The 20,402-nt window shown below is 34.7% G+C and overlaps 1 protein-coding gene and 2 long non-coding RNA genes across 6 annotated transcripts; all 3 read left to right on the top strand.

Moving 5' to 3' along the window:
• The first annotated feature begins 1,094 nt into the window (after window positions 1-1,094).
• On the top strand, window positions 1,095-6,387 carry LOC112286119 (uncharacterized). 4 transcript variants are annotated; one of them, XM_090255180.1, is made up of 9 exons: window positions 1,098-2,279; window positions 2,624-2,770; window positions 2,891-4,211; window positions 4,409-4,510; window positions 4,655-4,720; window positions 4,859-4,924; window positions 5,081-5,425; window positions 5,545-5,693; window positions 5,868-6,387. In XM_090255180.1, the coding sequence occupies exons 2-8, from the start codon at window positions 2,637-2,639 to the stop codon at window positions 5,689-5,691; spliced, it is 2,181 nt and encodes a 726-aa protein (XP_090111306.1). In that variant the 5' UTR covers window positions 1,098-2,279; window positions 2,624-2,636; the 3' UTR covers window positions 5,692-5,693; window positions 5,868-6,387. The 4 variants fall into 4 exon arrangements, with proteins under 4 accessions (XP_090111308.1, XP_090111303.1, XP_090111306.1 ...); XM_090255182.1 differs by lacking the exon at window positions 2,624-2,770 and having other exon boundaries at window positions 1,095-2,279; XM_090255177.1 differs by having other exon boundaries at window positions 1,097-2,770.
• Window positions 6,388-7,862: 1,475 nt separating this feature from the next.
• LOC149989975 (uncharacterized) lies at window positions 7,863-8,738 on the top strand. Its single transcript, XR_016505966.1, has 3 exons — window positions 7,863-7,995; window positions 8,322-8,404; window positions 8,614-8,738. It is a non-coding gene; the product is annotated as an uncharacterized LOC149989975 (long non-coding RNA).
• A 3,963-nt stretch (window positions 8,739-12,701) lies between these two features.
• On the top strand, window positions 12,702-14,540 carry LOC149989974 (uncharacterized). Its single transcript, XR_016505961.1, has 2 exons — window positions 12,702-13,714; window positions 13,840-14,540. It is a non-coding gene; the product is annotated as an uncharacterized LOC149989974 (long non-coding RNA).
• The last annotated feature ends 5,862 nt before the right edge of the window (window positions 14,541-20,402 follow it).

Raw genomic sequence — 20,402 nt, 5'->3', positions numbered from 1 at the left:
ACCAATACAATGGATCGTAAGAATTGGCCCAGGCAAAGTTCTTTTGTCCAGGTTGCAAAGATGTCGCACAGGAGACGCAGGATCCAAGAGGAGAATCAAAATCAAGGAGCGGGGAGCTTCCTCTTAAAAGTGGTCAGAGCATTCTGGCGTCAGATTTGTCATCGAGGGTTTTATAATTGGTTGAGGCAGGCGCTCGCAAATAGACGTCAATGCTTTTCGGAGGATAACACTGTGCAGTGGGAGCCTGCACTTGAATCTCCAGCCTACTCTCGTTAAAACCTGCAAAGCACTTGCAGTGTCTTTCGCTTTGGAATGGGGCTTTCCCTACCCAATCGTTCTCCCCATTACTATACTATAATACTTTACTTTAGCATCAGGCCTTCATCAGTGTATGTGCAGTGGTCCAAGTCGGCAACATGTAAACGATCTCGCAGTTGCCGGTGGTGGACTACGATTGGCGGATGACTAATCCCCACTTTTTCGCAACTCCGTTTTCCAAATTGTTCCACTTTCTTAGGTAGGGCTGGGCAAGATTCAGAGCACGGACGGACTTTCTTACCTTGTTTTACTCACAGTTCTGCGACTCCTCTCCTCGCTCCAAGACTTTCCCATGCCACTTACTAAAACGATCTAGAACATTAATGAACTTGAAAATCCAAAAGCGTGAGCAGCCTTTGAAATCTACTCCGACGACGAGCACGCCCACCAAATGCTTAAAATGGTAAATATGATTCCTCTCCCGATGTATAATCGGATGTTGCGATATAAATAATTTCTATTGCGGCAGCGTCATTCCAGCGTGTACCGAATGGAATCAAGAAAATGCAAATGGGTGAGGGTTTTTCGATCGATCAGCAGGAGTGTCAGTCCGAGAGAGACAAAGGGTCTGGGCGTGGGCAGATTTTTAGGCGTTCGCTCGGTAGAGCCGTGATATCCAAGGGTGATGCGATATACACCTTCGGTGATTAGTAATGTGGAGAATGCTTGGGTGGGGATTGCGCCAGTGGGGCCTGCGCTTGCACTGCTGGAAGGATTTCGCCCCTACCCACTTTAAAGGTCCGTCTCTCTCCTCTCTCCTCCGCCTAGTGTATTCCTTTAAGCGGTACCTAGACCACTAACACAAAGCCTGGATGCAAGGGCAGGGCTATTGCTCGCGAGAGAGACGACCATTGCCACACCACATAACATGGACTAGCAGTTGCATACTTGCAGTATAGGAAGAGGGGGATCCTCAATCTTTCACTACGACATCGCCAACTTCACAGACGCACAGCATCCTCGCGGGAATGAGCAGGAACAGCGGAGAACAGAAGGAGGCGGCGAGGATGTCGTTGCTATGGTTTAGAAGCTCCTCATGATTCTGTCACTCTGCTTTAAATCTCAGTTTCTTTGAAGGCTTGCGATGGGTTGCAACGCCATCAAAGAACTTTGGGGGCGAAGTTTCAGACCGGTGGAGTTTTGGCGAACTTCGGAGCTTCGGGGTGTATGTGTTTGTGGTTGGGTTTGGGTGAGGTGAATTAGGGAGGAGGTTATGTTGTGTATGTGGTTTCTTCTCCTTTTTTCTCTATTTTTTTTTGAATTTTTTTAGGGGTAGGCAGGGGTGGGGTCGGTGTTGAGGTGGGTCTTTGTAGGCGTGTGCTTCGCGGGGTGATGTGATGAGCGAGGTGTTGGAGGGTGAGGGAGGAGGTTGTAATGCGCGGAAGAGAGAGTGGAGATTCAGCTGTTTTGAGGCGAGGGAAAGATCTTTGGGAAGATGTAATAGGCTGCAGCAATCCAGAGGGTAAGAGAGTGGATTGGCTCTGATTTGAGGCCGTGGTGAATGTGATAAATGCGTTGGTAGTGCTGCTGGATGAGGGTTGAGAAGTTGTGAACGCGCGGCAGCTGCGACATAGAGTTTCAGGGCGGTGTTTGAGACAGAGGCGGTGGAGGGAGTGTGAATACCGTGTTGGGTCACCGCGCAAGTCTTGTGATTTTATTTTTATTTATTTTTATTTTTTAATTTGCTCCTGCGGGAGGTGTTTTAGTGGTCAACAAACGCCAAGAAAGTGCTGGACAGGAAAGCAGGCGACTGCCGCAGCTCATCTGATCCTGAAGTGGTTGTCGAACACTCTGCCGGAAAGGTTCGTCTGAGGCTGGGGACAAGTTGAGCAGTTCGTTGCCGAGAATAAACAGCATTTTAGGTTGTGACTGTGACTCTAGCAGCTCAAATAAAGAAGAAATGGGTCTCGTTTCGCTGTGACGAGGCCTTGTTGTTTTGGAGTGGCCCTTCGAAGATGAATGTGAGTTTCGAAGTTTTAACATCAGTCATTTGAGAGCGAAGTCGCTGTTATTCATGGCGGCTTGGTCTTCAGAGTCTTTTTCTCTCATCTTGCGATAGGCTGTAGGTGTAGTGCTGTGGTTAGCATACTGCTGTTTGATGTAGTATATCAAAGCTCGTGGGGTTCTTACTTACCAAGCTAGGTTGTTCTGTCACACAAGATTGCAACCGTGAGATCCATCTGATGTGAGTGAGTAGTTACACAGGAAATTTTACATTATCAACCTTGGAAATTACATAGAAAATCACGTAACAGTTGTAGGATAACATATTTCCTGAGAAATCCGGCTTGGCGACCTGATGCAGTTGTCATCAGACTATGAACCACTGTGTGCCAGAGTGGGATAGAAGTGACGATATGCTCGATGCCTTGATTCCGTCAGATGACTTCCATGGACCAGTGTATGGGAAAGCAGAGTTTGTGAGGTCAAGGAAGAGTCACTTTTGTCAAGTGTGAGTGTTATTCTAATTTCACAGCATGCCATTTCTTTTTCATCTGTGGTCAGTTTAGGCATGAAAGTCCAAACTCTGGATTGTTTCTCACGCCCCGAATGCACTCGTTGTGCGTGACAGACCCGTTCAAAATACATTGGAAGCGGGTGGGAATGATAATGGAAGTGTAAAGATGCAGGGGCAAAGTAGTAAATGTAACAAGCCACAGTGGCAGGCCAACTATCCAACGACTTGGAGTAGTGGTCAGGGAACTGAAGATGGGGTGACCCCAGGTAAACCAGTTACTTCAAAGAGTGATGCTTTACTAGAGGCTGCGGTGAATGAAGCACCCACGGAAGTACATCCTGGGCATCACATCGATGTTGCTCATGACGAAATGGTGTCTTGGTTGCAATATCCACTGGATGATACGTTGGAGAGGAACTACTGCTCCGATTTTTTTGGAGAGCTTCCAGATTCCCACACTCAGTTATTGAGAGAGTCTTTTGGGCATGGATCCACCAAGACAGCACGTACTTCTTATTTGGGATCTCCAGGGAACGATTCTGTAATGAATAGGGCTTCGACTACGGATACGGCCATGTTGTTAGGTGCGGGCCGTGCGGCAGGCTTTCTACCCCAGGCTGGTGCTGAGGCATTCAGCAAAGTGCGTACAATCCACTCCTTGCAACCTTCTTCCGTTACTAAATGGCAACAACCTCATCCCAATTCATCAAATGGTTCCAATATGTGCGCTACAGCTAATTTGGCAACCACTAGAGCACCTCCTTCGGCACCCCCTTCCAACCCTATGTTACCACCCAGAACTCAGCCGATGATTCCTAATGTTAATACGCAGACTCCTCAACCCAACAACAAGCCAGGGTCCATGAATTTTTCCCATTTCTCGAGGCCTGCAGCCTTAATGAAAGCAAATTTGCATAGTCTAACAGGAATGAACTCTGTGCCTCCGCCCAGTGCACGATTTAAGCAGCAGCAGAATCAAACTGGAAAGCCAACCGTGGAGGCGTGTACATCCACTGGATCTTCTATTGCTGAGTCCACTACCGCAGGGCAGAGGTCATCGGGGACGCAGCAGGAGTTGAAGACGCAACCTGGAGTTACCGAGAGGGAGCAGAGTAATGGCATCAAGGATTGCAGATGGCAATCTGCACCTAGTTTATCACCGAAGAAAGATCGAGATTATGTTGTATCCGAAGGAGATTGCAAAAAAACTTTTAATGACCAGGAAACCTACCGGATTTCAGGTGTGACCAGTGACGCTGTGCTAGCTTCTTCTGAAAAAGGAGTGTCGCATGTTACACAGCATCCTGATATTCAGGAGCCTACTATCACATCTTCCTCAGGAGGATGTGGGACCAGCGCTGAAAGGCCAAAAGGGTTCGCAACAAGTAACAAAAGGAAGTCAAGTGAGAGGGAAGATACCGAATGCCAGAGTGAAGTAAGTCTTTAGGACAATGTGATGCGGAAACTGGAGTTCTGGGAGTGACAGGAGTCATTGATTGAGAATGATCTTTATGATGGTTCATGCTCACCATGACTGCTAATATAATGGCTACCAAATTTACAGACAATGTATTCATAGCATTTAATTCTTGAGTGTTACTGATTGTTTTCATTGTGCCTTCTGAATTACAGGATGGGGAAGATGAATCAATAGATACAAAGAAGCCTGTTACTGGTCGTGGAAGTACAGCCAAAAGAAGCAGGGCTGCCGAAGTCCACAATCAGTCAGAGAGGGTATGCAAGTGTCTTGCATATTCCACGTATTCTTTATAAATTTTTTGACGAGAAAGAGACCCATGAATATGTGATGCTCTTCTAAGTTAAGTGGCTGAAGTTTCAGTGAGCATCCACTTATTTTTCGGTGGTTTATTGTTGCAGCGGCGACGAGATAGAATAAACGAGAAGATGAGAGCCTTGCAAGAGCTTATACCGAACTCAAACAAGGTGTGTAAATTCTTCAGTCCTAAGTTTATTGCCAGGGTGCCGAGTTCATTTCAAATCACTCTCGTGACTTCCAACTTCGTGTCTATTGTTTCAATTTTCATCGTTCACATGATCACCACGTGACATATGTGGTTTCAGACTGACAAAGCATCCATGCTGGAAGAGGCAATTGAGTACTTAAAGATGCTTCAGCTCCAGCTCCAGGTATGTGCTATGCAGAATGCATCTCAACAATTTGCTGTCTTCCAAATTTTTCCCCTTTTCATGTTTCTGCAAAGGCCGGATTTGTGGATCTGGTTATGTAGGCATAATGTGCTTATGCCGAACTGAGCAACTAACCTCGCATTCTGGTGGATGCAGATGATATCAATGAGGACAGGTATGACTTTGCCACCAATGGTGGTGCCTGGTGGCTTACAACAACACATGCAGATGCCGCAAATGCCAGGTATGCCGTCGATGGGGATGGGAATGGGGATGGTGCCAATGGGGCTTAGTCACGGGATGATGATGGATATGGGAGTAACTGCACAGGGAAGAGGAGTGGTGCCCATGCAATCCCATGCAGGGCCATCCCTCAATGGCTCTATGGCAAGTGCATCCTCGATGGTTGACGTGCACGATCCTCGCTATCTAGCGTCAGGTGTTATTGATCCCTATAATGCCTATCTGGCTCGTCAACATCAGCCAATGCAAATGACGCAGGTTAGATCTACTAGTAACTTTGCTCAGCATAATGTTGTGAACCGTCTATTGCAACACTTCTGTGCTATTCGTTCGTGTCTTTGGCACTAAGTCTTGTTTGGTGTTCTTTTAATGTGTAGCCTCTAAATATAGACAAGTATAATGCCTACTTGATGCAACAGCACCAGCTTCAACAGCAACAACAGCACCATCATCACCAGCAACAGCACCCTCAACACCAACAACATCAGCAGACTTCTAATATGAATGGGGGTCCATCTCATTAATGGTAAAGCTTCCTTTTGTATGGTTTGCGTAGGAAACGAGCTGGGTTTTAAAGTGAAAATTCTGTGTGGATCACTAGCGTTGTAGAAATCGTTTATATATATTTGGCCAAGCTTATAATTGATGAAGCTGTGAGAGTTGTTTCGAAAATTGGAACCGACGAATTTTCTTTGAACAGGTCTTGGGAATACTGGCGAGTACGGAAGTTTGTGCAGCCTTGTAACAAAGAATGTAAACTTGGTGGTTCTCTGGAACTTGAGGTGAGAACTTGGACACGTATCAACCTCTCTTTTGCAGTGGCTTTTAACAAAGCTGAAGAGCTTTGACCATTATGGCGGTGGATGGGCCAGTGCCAACTCTGCGGGAGCAGGCTGTTGCCAGTGTAAACGTCACATCATCTGTTCACTTGGAATCCTTTTTACCAGGGAGATTGAGCAGACCAAGGGCTGAGGCTGTTAAACAGTGGTCATGGTCATTGCCAATTCAATCTGGAGCTTTCAGTAGAATCAGGGTCTTGGAGATTCGGTGGTAATCAGTTAGCTAGTATTTTTCTGCAGTTATGCAAAGAGTCGTGAGATTTGTGTCAATATTCAAAGTCGGAAGTGGAACTGTAAACATGATCACCATCATTCTCTTGCAAAATATATTAGTGACGATGCACATCCAAGAATAAGGTGCAGTCTCCGTTTTTAACCTTGCATTCTGTGCTGTCTTCTTTAATGATCAATTTTTGTTTTGGAGTTTAGCGCACTTGCTGTCTGAGTTGGATGTTCCTGTCAATTGCTAAATTCGTAAACACGACTCTCGCATTGCTTGCAAGTAGATTACTTTTCTGCAGGATGTGTTGTAGCATTTTCGCAACAAACACTTTTATTTTGCTCGACACACGTGTTGAAAAGCCAAGTCCTTGTGTTGAAACAATTGGTTGAAGCAAAGCTTAGTACCTCCGTATACTATGATAAACAACCCCCAAAAAAATGCCAGAAACGCATACTACCCCTACTTTCCTCATCATTTTAATTTTGACTGTGATGAAATCAGAAAGCTGACACCATTGAGAACATTATGTATTTTAGCTAATTTGAGCATCCAAGTGTGCAGCGCGTGATAGATTGCTAGGATTCAGGAATCCCAAACGTTATTTCTGCAGATGTGTGGGATCAAAAGTAAGATCCTCCTTTTTGCTCACTGTACAGGTCTGCAGGTTTTAGGGCCATCAGGGCCGCGATTTTGAGGAAAAGGATATGATAATCATTTTCGAGGCGATGTGGACCAGATTTTGATTATCATCCTAATAAGGCACAATTCTATATTTAGATAAGTCTCAATCATGAAAAGTATATACTGCCAAGATGAGATCCAAACAGTGCCTAGGTTTAGAGCTCATCCGGAGCTTCATGGCGAGTTTTTCAATCGAGGAACTCAGCGAAAGATGCAAGACACCGCGAGGAGTGTCTGCGATTGTGTCAGAGCATACATTTTCATTGATAACTGTGTGGGATTGCCATGCGAGAATGATACAGCCCAGAATTTTCGGGATTTGGGAGAGGGACTGTATGTAGCGAATTGGGGTTGAAATTGTTGGCGACAAGATGCCAAGCGTGGTGAAGTTGGTGATGGATGTCGAGGGTTGTTTGGGTCGAACCAAGCAGTCCATTCAAAAGGCTTGTGATGAGGCAGCCACTGTTTGTGTTGGGCCTAAGATTGAGTTTTGTGACTGGATGCGAGGATGACTTCGTGGTGAGCGACACGCAGCAGAATTTGTTCGACTCTCAGAGCACTCGCCAATTTTTGTATTCCGATGCTTCTAATGAAAGTGAGAATTTCGCGAATGCCAGTGTTTAGCAGCTATTGTCTGTAACACACGTCTGTATTCTATGGATGAGGGCGACCGGCTCCGGAAATTTTTCACGCTCTGCCCGGAACATTTCAATCCGATCGTCCATAAAACTTTCGAAATTGCTGATTAGGGGCATGAATAGCAATCTCTAACAGAGGGATTTAAAGGCACTATCACAAACTCCTCCCCTTGCTAAGTTCCTTATTCTACAGCGCTCCAAAGTTTGTAAGTAGGAATGTTGCGTAATTTTCTCTTATGTTGTACCATGTGCTTTTGCATCATATCTTCACCATCTTCACCTCAGAATTTTATTTATGAGATATTTGATTTCCATCTCAGCAAATTTTATTTTTGGTAGCTCTCTATAGACGAAGACATTCGCTGAAGAAAAGCAACGAAGCTCACAATATTTCCATCATTGAATAGCTAAAGTTTGGGTAGAATGAGCAGGATATTTCTCATCATGGTAATAAGCTCTACGGTTGGAGCCCATTCCACTTCCTTAAACTAGTAAACTGATGTCGCAGACTATTGCATTGGTGAGGTCTGAAGCTAAAATTTATGTAAATACCTCATGGCTTCATGTCTCTTCCACTCCGTTTGGTCCTTAGTATTCATGAGTTTACATCAAACCCTATTAATTCTATTCGAATTCAATTGGCATGTTCTATCAACATCCTTGAATTGTCGATCAGATGTCGCCAATAATTTTTCTGCAAGTTACAAAAACTCTTCGTTATTTGATAGATACCTAATTGGATACTTCTCATGCATGTGGGTGTGCCTGCACAGTGGTGAATGGAGTTGTTGCTGAAGGCTCACAGTTCTCCGTGAAAGGTGTTAAGATTGTGGTGATGTGTGAGACCTTGGATGCTGTGAGTGTGTTTCTTCCTAATCATGTCATTCTTGTTCACACCGTTTAGCGTTTACATACGCATATACATGGTTTTGTGGATTGTTCAATGGAGCAGAATTTGGATGAGTGATTTCTTTTTCAAGTGAGGTCGCCTTAACCCTATAAAGCACGTTTATGCATTAATCGAGTGGCTGGTTACTCAATTGTGTTTTTGACCTCTGCTTTAAGGTATTGGAAATAGAGTGAACATGATTATGGAACCTGCTCACATGCCATTGGCAGTTTACAAGATTTTTTGGGGGTACAGAAAAGTGTAAGCCATCAAGAGCTTGAAACCCAGTTCTGTTTCAGCTACGTTCAAACTCTCACGAGAGACGGATTTCAGTAGTCACTACCCTTCGAATCCTATTGAAGTAAACTTTAGTAGTCTACGTAGTCCTCGTACCATGCAAGTGCATACTCCCAGTCCTTGTGAGGAAATAGCTCTCTGTTCTGCTCGCTGGCTTCGACATAACTTGCAATCATTATGGGACAACCGGATACTTGTTACTTGCAGGAAGTGCTGACGGCTCATTGGTAGCTGCTATTTTTTAAGCTATCTTTGCTATCTTTTTTTAAAACAATTTCACCAAAAATATCTCTTTATATATATATATATATACATACATACGTGAGGGTGTTGGAGCAGGCAAAAGAAGTAAGGAATAATGTTCCAAAAAAGGATGAATGCAATCAATTGTGTCTTGCTAGATAAATGTAACTCTAGCATTCTTGCATTGGTGTAGTGTGGTTGCTAATATTAAAAAGTTTTTTTTTGCAAAAGTTTGTGAATAATATGGAAGATGGAGGGTTGGTATTTTATTTTTACTATAAATGTTGAGTATTACTAAAATAGAAACTTTGTTTGAATAGAATATTGTTGTTGGCATTGTAAAGTCATTTTTTTATTATTGCAAAGTCTTTTTTGTTTTTAAATGAGGATTTTGTATTTTGCAATGCCAATTGTTAAAAGATTGTTTTATATTTTGCAATTGATAAAAGATTGCAATTGTTTTATCTAGAGTTAATTTTTTTTAGAAATTTTAAGTCTTGTACTTCTAAAAAATTGTTTTCCAACTCTAATGAATGTCTTTAAAAAATACAAGTTCTATAATTTAGTACTAAGTATTATAATAAATCTCATGCACATAATTTTACTTTTTAAAGCTTGAATTTCGTAAAATTAAGTATTAAGAAAAAATTAAAATAAGAAATTTTACTTTCTATTGTTGACTTAATTAGAAAAATATAAGTATTATACATAATACAAAAACATGAAACAAATATATAAAGAAATTTACTTTAATTTCTATATGTAATAATTTAGGCATGGTAGTTAAAACCTATACTTTATAAAAACAACATATAAATTGATTAAAACATAAATATATATATATATATATATATATATATATCATACTATTGAGAATACTGGAGAGATAGATTAGATTCTATCAAATAAAATATAAACATTTAAGCAATCTAAGATAAGACATTTTTTTTATATGTCTTTGATATCATTAATTATAATTGATCATATTTAATAAGTTATCTATGTATATCCTATTTATAAAAAATCTAAGAATATAGTTGAAGATATTTTTTTAATAATCTTAGATAAATTCCTTAGATTCTAATTGTATCTTCTTCTCTTATTTTATATACTTTGTATTTATCTTTAAATCAATTAAAAAAACCAATATAATTCAAAATCTCTAATATTTTCTCATTTTTTCTTGCTCTAAATCCAAGTTCTTCTATTAGTATTAATTTTAGTTGTCAAATACCTTCAATTTCTATAAGAAAAATATCTGATAGCTTTACAAAATCAATTATTTTAATTGGTGAGAATAATAAGTAAAGTGATCAAACAATCACTTTTCTTTAAAATTGAGGTAAAAAAGACAATAGGCAGATAAGTACATAAATTAAAAAAAATAATAGAAAAGAAATTGATATTGCAAAAAGTAATAGTTTAAAAAATAGAATTTAGAATTCTAATTGCAATAAAATACAAAGTGCTTCAGTTTAAAAAAGAAAAAGTAAAAGAAAAAATATTGCATATACATATGTATACAACAAACATGATATTTCTATTATAAAATAATAGTTATTCTTAAATTATAACAAAATACTTGTAATATAAAATTAAAGATGTGTTAATAAAAATCATATATATATTTGAAATATATTTGAAATATAAAAAATATGATAAAAATATAATAAAACATCAAATATATTATTGAGATAAGAAGAATAAGTAATTACATTTTAGGATTAAAAACAAATTGTATACAACTTTTTAAAAACTAATTTTTTACACTTTTGTAATATCTGAATTTATAAGAGTTTCTATTGATATTGTATAATTTTTTACATATTATGTAAATAATTTACGTGCATTAGTATCAACATTGTTATTTTATTCTATTATATACTTCTATCGCTTTGGTTGCATAGTATATATTGCACACAGTTTTTGTACTACATTTTGTCTATTATAAAGAAAATTATATGATATATTAAAATTATAATTATTATTTAATAAATTAAGATAAACACACACATATACACACTACAAAAAACCATTATTTGTTACATAGTATTAAAATATTTAAAATAAATATTTAAATAAATATTTTTCTTATTGTACAACTTTTCTTCTCATAATTTCTTTTGTGTGTTATTACCTAAATTTCATGTATTAAACAAAGTACTAAACATATAATTTTATATCATTTCAAGTTTTATTGTAATAATCATAGAATTATACATCTTTTAAAATATATTATACCTTTATTTAATATACAATTTGCATGTTGTTGTTGTTGTTGTTGTTGTTGTGTTTTTTTTTTTTGAGATTGGAAGCATAGACCTTAAAAAAAAAATTAAAGATCTTTTTAACATAAAAATATAATTTTTGATATTAATATATATGGATGCACAGGCAATGTTAAATAAATAACTATATTCTTTCAATTACTTGTTGATAATAAATCATTTAAAAAAATAGAATTTAGTATTTACCAATGTTTTGCTGTTATGTCGTGATCTTAAGAAATTAACATTCATGTACAATATTATTTAATTTTGTCATATATAATAATAGCAATTAAAGCATAAAATTTCTTTCTGAAATAAAAATCTTTGCTATATTATATGAATTTGTTGCCAACATAATATAATTACCATCTACAATGCCACCAACTCAAACATAATTTCTTATACTTTCAATATGACTTGCAATCACATATTGTTTCATTAGAATTGGCCATTTCAGTAGCTTTTTTCTAAAAATATAATTGCAACCATGATACAATTTATAATTAATAATGTTATTTTGTGCTAATATTAAAGAGCTTTGTAATAAATTTTTGAGAAGTACTATTTCTTTTATGTATAAAATTAAATAAAGCTACAACCAAATAAAATTTTATTAAAACTCTAATATTTCTACAATTTCTTAAAAGAATAGGGTGGTTTTTAATGTTTTCTATAAGCTCATGTAAAGCCTCTAAAGACACCTACAAAAATTTCTAAAATTATTCTTCAAACCAAGAATAAATCTTGTTAATAAAAAGATAATTTTTAGCAAAGATAATTCTAAAATTAAAAAAAATTAAAAAAAACTTAGGATAAAAATAAAAATAATTAATTAATTTTTGCATCAAATTTTATTGTAATAAGAAATTTCTTTTAAGAGCCTTTAAACTTCTATGAAACAAATTCAAATGAAAGCTTATCTTCCATCATATCAAAATTTAAAACTCCCTTTCTTAGTAATTCCAAAAGATTGCCAAAGAAACAAACTTTAATGGCAAAGTCTATAAATTCATCTTTAGTAGAGAGATTGTATACACTATTTTAGAATTAGATTGCAATATTGAAATTACAAAGTTTTTATAAAAATAAATAAATAAATAAATAAATTTAAAATCACAAACCTACAGAATAACTTATTACATTCTTTTATAGATATATTTTTATTTTATTTTACTTTATTTTTGTTATATACAAATTAAATTGTTAAAATTTACATAGATATGAGAGTCAATTTTATCAATGTTAATACTATAGTATTAAGGATTATTTTGATTACTTGACTATGTAATATAATTTAAATTTTTATCTTCTTAATTCATATTATAATTCTATAATAGCAACTTGGTTAATATACACAAAATTTTGTAATTTTATACATAAGTAGTAAAAATAATAAAGACTATAAATTTAAAAACTTTAACTTCTTCATGGAAACAAGATAATTTATTGAAATGCTCAAATTATATGCCTTACACATTAACAAAAGTATAGTAGCAAAAGATTAGCTTCTAACTTTAAAGTAGATAAGTACTTCTTAGAAATAAGATTGATAATCAACAGAAGTCTTTGCATTTTTGTATTGCACATTCATATGTCTATATGTTAATCTTCTAAAGTTGAATAGATACTAAAATTAAATTTAATCAATGTTACATAATATGGTTTTTAAGATTATTTTAAAAGCTTATTGATTTCTTCTTTAGGAATTCTATATTGTAAGACTGATAATAACTCCATTAATACACATATCATTTTACAACTTTATGGTGGTAAGAAATTAAAAGTTGTGACTTTTAATTTTCATAGAAACAATATAATATATAGATATTTATCCTCAAATTAAATATTTTGTTCTTTTACAAATGTATAGCAATTATAATTAGGAATTAGAATTCTCATGGTTATGAAAATGCTTGTGCATCTACTAGAGAAATCATATGAAATTTCAATGGCAATTGAAGCTAGTAAAGGATATAGGAGAGCTAGAAACTTATAGTCCTCCTTGGAATCTTGTGGCAAAACATGGCTCTTCTTCAAATGCCATTTAAGTTTGAAAATTTAGGAAATCGTTGCAAACCGCAAAATTCACCATATTTGGGCCATAAGAAGATGTGGAGTAGATTCATGACTTGCATCTTCTATGGATGTCTTGCCACTTGAACAATCATAAATCTATTTATGCAAGTCATTGTCATTTGTAGCATCAAAAGCAATAGTAGGATAATTTGATACAAATTGAATTCCCTATTCAATATAATATCTCTTCACAATCCATAATAGCAACAAATATTGTCAAAGAAAAGCTTAGCTGCAAATCAAATTTCAACTCAAACTCATGTGATTGTTGTGTTATCCACTACAATGCCCAAAGCACAGACAGTTGTAACAGGAGATCAAACCCTAATTGCTGAGAAAACTAACGTCAAGCGACCCCGTTTAGTGACCACATGCGTGGAGCGAATGAAAGGTTTGCAAGGGCGAAGAGTTTGACAGCATCTGTGATGTGAGTCGAGTTGGTTGTCTTGTTAGAGGCTACCCAGCCATGAATCTAAAGATCAAGGTGCTGTTTTTTTTTTTTTGCTGGGTTTGTAGTTTTGGGTCCTTCGACGAGTGGGACGCGGAAGGCGGAGAGGTGCAGAGGGATTCAAGCAGAGGTGAAGGCGTGGAGAATTGGCGAGATGACCTCCGATGCACATACTCCGTCTCCTGGGGGTGTCCAATTCTGCAGCAATTGAATCTGAAGGAGCGGCTTCTGCAGACCACGTCGTATAATTGGTGCATTACCGATCAGGAAACAAGGCCCCGAGCCATCGTCATGGGCGTCTCAGGGTGATGTTCGTCGTCTCGATTGTCACAATTTGCAGTACTTGCCTTTCACAATTACCTTTCATGTGACGTGTGAACAGATCAATCGGTGATTCATTTATCGTTTACCTACATCTCACATGAGCTTTGTTTGACTAATAAATTGTTTATCTTGTTTTTTTCGCGGTGAAGTAGTTCAGCCCTTCTTAATTGTCTCCTCGCATGTACTAACATTAGCAGTATATCAACCTTCGGATTTCATTGTTCCTTCATGCGGAATTGGTCCTTCTTGCGGCACGAAGGACTAATTCCCTTCGCGTTGAGTTTTCGTGAATTCTAGGGTCCTTGCATTGAATTCAAAGTTAAATAATAATATGCAAGAATGATGTTGGTCCATTATTGTTTTCCAATTTTTTTAATATGTTACATTCTTTATGAAACAAAGCCTAACTTGGATATGTAACTAATAAAAAATATTTTTTTGATGATTTCTTTAAATACCTTATTTTGCAAGATGATTGATTTACTTTATTCTAAAATAATATAATGTGTTATTTTTTAGATTTTATAACTACATTAAAAAATCTAATTCTTTACATCTACTATTTTTATTATTTAAAATATCATATCAAAATTGATTCTATGTATCAACCACTAATTATAAATTTTGTGTGCTTTTAATTGAAAAATTTGATTAAAATTAGAAGGATTATGTAAAATTTTGAAAATATGACTTATAAAGTGTTCAATCTTAATGTGCAAAAAACTTAGATTATATCAATAATTTTATTTTACAATCGTTTTTTTCTTGTTAGTAGACTAAATGTAGCAATTGTTTTTCTATTTAAAGAAATAAACCAAATTATAAGACATAAGTATACATTTGTATGCAAATATTATATAATCTATTGCATATTAGATTTTTTTTCTTCTAATAGTATAAATAGAAAGTTTCTCCACAAAATTCTACTTTCAAATAAAAATTAAATATTTTTTTATTTGAAAAATTAGCTGAAAGTTAATTCTATAATACTTATTTTGTTTTGATAAAGTTTAGAAGATTTACATTAAAAATTACAATTGTTGCAGCAATTTTTGAAGTTGTATCTAATAAGTGCAAATTTATTACATACATTCATATTTGTCAATTAAGACAAAAAAAAACTAATAGATATGATTTATTCTAAATAAAGTAAAATAAAATATATCTATTTTTTAAAAAATATGCTTGGATATTTTTTATACTTTTTAATTTTTAATTGTTACATAAATTGAAAAAATCTTATCTTGGTAACAATTTTAATATTTCTATGGTTGTAAGAGAATTTTGTGACATTTTAAAAAGATAGGAATAAAAAATAAAAAATAAAATAAAAATTGAGGATCATGTATATTTTAAGAAATTTAGCTACTATATAATTATTAATATATATATATATATATATATGAAAATTTTACCATCTTTTATTCTGTATAAGGTGACAAACTCTCTTTTTGTATATATCCCTTATATGTCACAAACCATTAGTTTTTTATAGTTAGAATTTCAATTCATCAAGGGTTGAGACTATCAAAATAACTAAGCAAGTTAGATTTATCATTAAATTTAAAGAATCATTTGAAGTTTAATTCTGCATCAAAACTTGCATAGGTGGTTACTAAATATAATTTTATATTGTGTTTTTTCAAATTAATAAGTATACATGTTAAATAAATAGATATACTAAATAAAAATGAAAAAAATCGAAAAGATTCTTTAGTTCAGTATTATCTACATCCATTTTAAATAAGAGTATCACTATTTTCAAATCCATGTATCACTTGTTTCTTGCAAGAATCACTCAAAATATTGATTTTTCTATTGTTGAAATAATTAACCTAAAGATAACACTGTCCTGGTTTATTATTTAAAATATTGTCATATTACAATACAAAACAAAAAGCTGGAAGGAAAACAAGGAGAAAAAGAGAAAGAAAAAAAAATCAGCTTGTTGTAGAACCACTTATCAATCAAAATATGAACAAGAATTTAACTAAAAAGAAAAGCGTGAGACCAAAGATCGAACTGGACTTGCTACTTTGTGTACTATCACTTACAAGACTAATGATCTATCATTTTAAAATTCTAAGACAAACCCAATAATCTTTTCTTATACTTTTTTGAAGTTTTAAAAAGGTTCTAAAGGAAATTATGAGACTCAATTTCAATCTCATACAGATGATTCACCAAATAAAAAGGTGGAATTAAAGTAAATGTAATGATTTGAAGCCTTTAAATAAATTACAAATAGTCTTATAATAAATCTTCTTTTAGGCATACTACAATGCATGATATAATATAATTGCTAAACTTTTGAGAAAGTTGAATTTATATATCACACACACACATATATATATATATATATATATATACACACACACACACACATATATATATATATATATATATATATATACACACACACACATATATATATATATATATATATATATATACACACACACACTAGTGGTTAAATCCATTGGCTTTGCCAACTTTGAATACGTTTTTGGCAGCCAATCAAAGCAATAAATAAATGAATAAATAAAAAGACACACACACACAATATACCTCGGCAATGATGCCTCCTATTGCTCTAGCCAATGGGATTTTTTGATGCTACATACAAACATAAGTTGCTTGATTTTTTTTATATATATATATATATATATATATTCATGCATACTACTTTTAAATGATAATTTTTGTGATGTTTTTCAAACCTATTGAATCCTAAAACAATGTCACCTATCAAATGCTACATAGAATTATTATTTAGAAAATTAAAGCAATTGTTGAAACATGTGTCATATATATATATATATATATAGATACATACATACATATTATTTTTTAAATAATGAGATGCTTCTATGGAAGTCCATCATAATGCTAAGACATTTTTGCATTCTATCATTTAAAAAGATTAAAAAATCTGTTTTTGACATTCTTTCTCTTCCATTTTTTCCTTTTTTTGTTTTACTTTTTTCTTTCTTTCTTTCTTTCTGCTTTTTAACTTCAAAAAAGTTCTTAAATTGTGAGTTCTTCTTTATTAATCACATCTTCAGAGGAATTTCAGTGCTTTTTAGTAATTGCCTAAACATAGATACAACCATAATCAATGGAATTTTACACGCAATCATGAAGGATAAAATGAAAGACTAATGGATTCCACAGACAACAATTAGTGGCTGCAAAAAAAATATTTCAAAACTCCTTGGGTCACTATTGATTCTAGTTTATCACAACAAAACCTAATTGTGAGTAAAATTTTATCTAAAATGGGTATGCAAATGTTGAAAATAAAATATAAAAATATAAAAATCAAAGTTGACTTTGGTGAGAAGTTTTGACCAAAGAATGTCATATTTATTCAAGTGAGATAATGGTATGTTGAAGTAAAACTTTGGGCTATTTTTATTCATCTATGATTCATTGTGCATTCCGGAATAAAAAGATCCATTGACTAGACCTATATCACTTACATTTCAAATTTTCAGTCCATAGCACCACAAATGACTTAATATTTAAGCTTCATCATTAACCAATTCTCCTTTGCAACTATTGAATATTATTTTCCAATCTGAAAAATCGTTAATCGTGAAAAAGCTCTGCATTTTGTGAGAAATTTTGTATATATATATATATATATATATATATATATTCACACACACTTACATTCATCCAATCTCAATGTTTTTTATTTTGTTTTCTATTAATTCCCATTTACAAGATAAGAAAGTGCATAATTATTTCACCTTAGGACTGTTTAAGTAGAACCTAGTTAATCCAGCAATTAAATGTTTCACAAATACATGTACTAGAATGTTTATTATCTTGATCAAAATTCAATTTGAAATCAGTATTTGTCATAAATTATTTATTTATTTATTTACTTACACAATGCTCACAGCCATCTATCATTAAATAATTTCAAGTAGTTATAGCACAAAAAAATAAAACTAACAAATGTAAGACTGTTTTCATATATATATATATATATATATATATTGAAGCAAATCAGTTCAGCTTAGTGTTATGGAATTCATGAACTGCTTAACATTTGCACAACAGATGGATGGGTTCTAGAAATGAGATGTTACTTTTGTATGCTTAAAACAAATCCACATTTTTTGGAACTTTGTTTTGTAAAACAGCATTCAAAAAATAACATCCTACTACAATGTTGTTAATTATTAAGTACAAAATTTAAAGTGGGTTTTCATTTTTATTCATGATACAATTCATGATACCATATATATATATATATGTATACACACAAACATACATGTAATGTAAATATCTTTCTAAAACAAACTTATGTAATTTGTTGCACACACAGAGCACCTCTTTCAAACCCACATGAAAAAAATTGCAGTATATTTAATAACTTATTTTCAACTTCAAGATTTTGACAACTGCGAGAATTTGAAGTTTTGAGTTAAAATGTAAAAGTCATCATAAAGAAACTCAAATGACAACAAATTAACAAAACAAAACAAAAAAAACCAATAAAAAAACAGAATTAGGGTTTTGGGGGGTGCAGGGATCACTGATAAAAGTACAAATCCTCATGAGCTTCTTTGATGGAATGGAGACATGTTGAATACATACACCGTGATTTGAAGGTCTTGCACACTTAACAAACCATCCATTCACATCATTCATATTATTTATTTGATGCACTCAATCAGCTTCAAATCATTTTGAATATATACACTCACACACAATTCAACTACATTACTTCTTCTTCTACCTCTTCTTCCTTTTATTTTATTTTATTTCATATGTGAATTTCGTGATATGACCAAGTTTTGAGCATTGGTTTAATGTAGATTACAACTAGCTTCAGTATTTCCTAGAAAAAATGGTTGGATCTGGATCAATTGGCTTAAATTGGTAGTTAACTCCCAGATCAATATGTATATAAATACATCAGTGAGTGTGTGTGTGTGTGTATATATATATATATATATATATATATATTCGATCATTTCATCTCCAAATATGGTGAACTTGAAATTTAAAGTTTGAAATATTAATTGATCTAGGTTTTGCAATTGTTTCATAAAGAGTTGATTGAAGGTTGATATTAAAACTAATACAAAGATTTTGAATATGAGGTATCCCCTTTGAAAACTAGTAGGACAATTTCATTGTTGAAGAATCATTATCAACATTTTTTTTTTGGATAAAATTAGGCCATGATTTACCCCCCCCCCCCAAATTAAATCATTTTGAAAATCATATTTCATGTTTAAAAATTACATTCTAAAAGTTTTCATTGTTAATTCACCTTGTAAATAAAAACACATTCTTGTTCCACACATGCAAAAATATGGTTTCTTATGAAATAAATTAGCTCTAAGGCCATTATACCATAAAATCACACTTCACCAAATAATTTGAGTGTAGTCAACACTTAGAAAAATGACCCCAAAAGAGCACTAAGTGAAAAAACATATTTTTCTTAGAATTATTTTACGGTAACACACGAATTGTAGCCCAATCATTGGGAAAGACCCAATCAGTTCCAATTTTTCAAAAAATTGTAGAAAAATAATGTGCAATACAACATGGATATCAGTGCAAAACATCACTTTCCACTACAAAAACTCCCTAAACTGAAAAGCAAGAACGAATTCTAAATACAACCCGTCTAGTTTAGTTTTGATCGATCCATGTATCAAATTTTCCTGGTCAAAAACTTATAAACACATTTAAACACACACAAATATACACATGAAATTCATGGAGGTAGGATAAATTAGGGTTTAATCCCCACCCCCCCTCCCCTTAAGAACGGAGCATTAGAGAGGGGGGCTCCACTCGCTCATCGCAAGCGACGCCGCGCGGTGTCGTCTTTGTCGGACAGGGAGTTAGTTTGAGGGAGGAATTTGGAGGGATGCGATCTGAACGCGGCGTCGGTAGCGGCACCCTCCAGATCTGGCGCACAAGGGCCGACGATGATACTGCAGCGATGTTGCAGCAAAGCTGCTGCGACGCTTGTGTGAAGGGAAGGAATACGGGAAAAATTTGAGAAGCGAGCATCTCGTAATCCTCTTTTTGCCTGCACCGGGAATATTCACCCCGTCGTCACGCCTCGTGGCGGTTGGAAATGTGCGGGCCAGGCTGACAGATGGAAACGGGAAGAAGAGGCGAGGGCGGGCGAATCAGGTCCTGTTCGGAATGATTTGAACATTGCCGAACCCCGCGCTCCCTCGCACGCCACGGCCAGCCTAGCACCCGCCCTTCTTCGCCAAAGACGATGAAGAAAAAGACACCCACAACGGCACTCCAAACCTCCTGC

Source organism: Physcomitrium patens, chromosome 1 (genome assembly GCF_059467195.1).
Source record: "Physcomitrium patens ecotype Gransden chromosome 1, ASM5946719v1, whole genome shotgun sequence".
In the NCBI taxonomy this organism is placed as follows: domain Eukaryota; kingdom Viridiplantae; phylum Streptophyta; class Bryopsida; order Funariales; family Funariaceae; genus Physcomitrium; species Physcomitrium patens.
The sequence above is the reverse complement of the archived record's forward strand: the minus strand, read 5'-3'. Positions and strand labels throughout refer to the sequence as shown.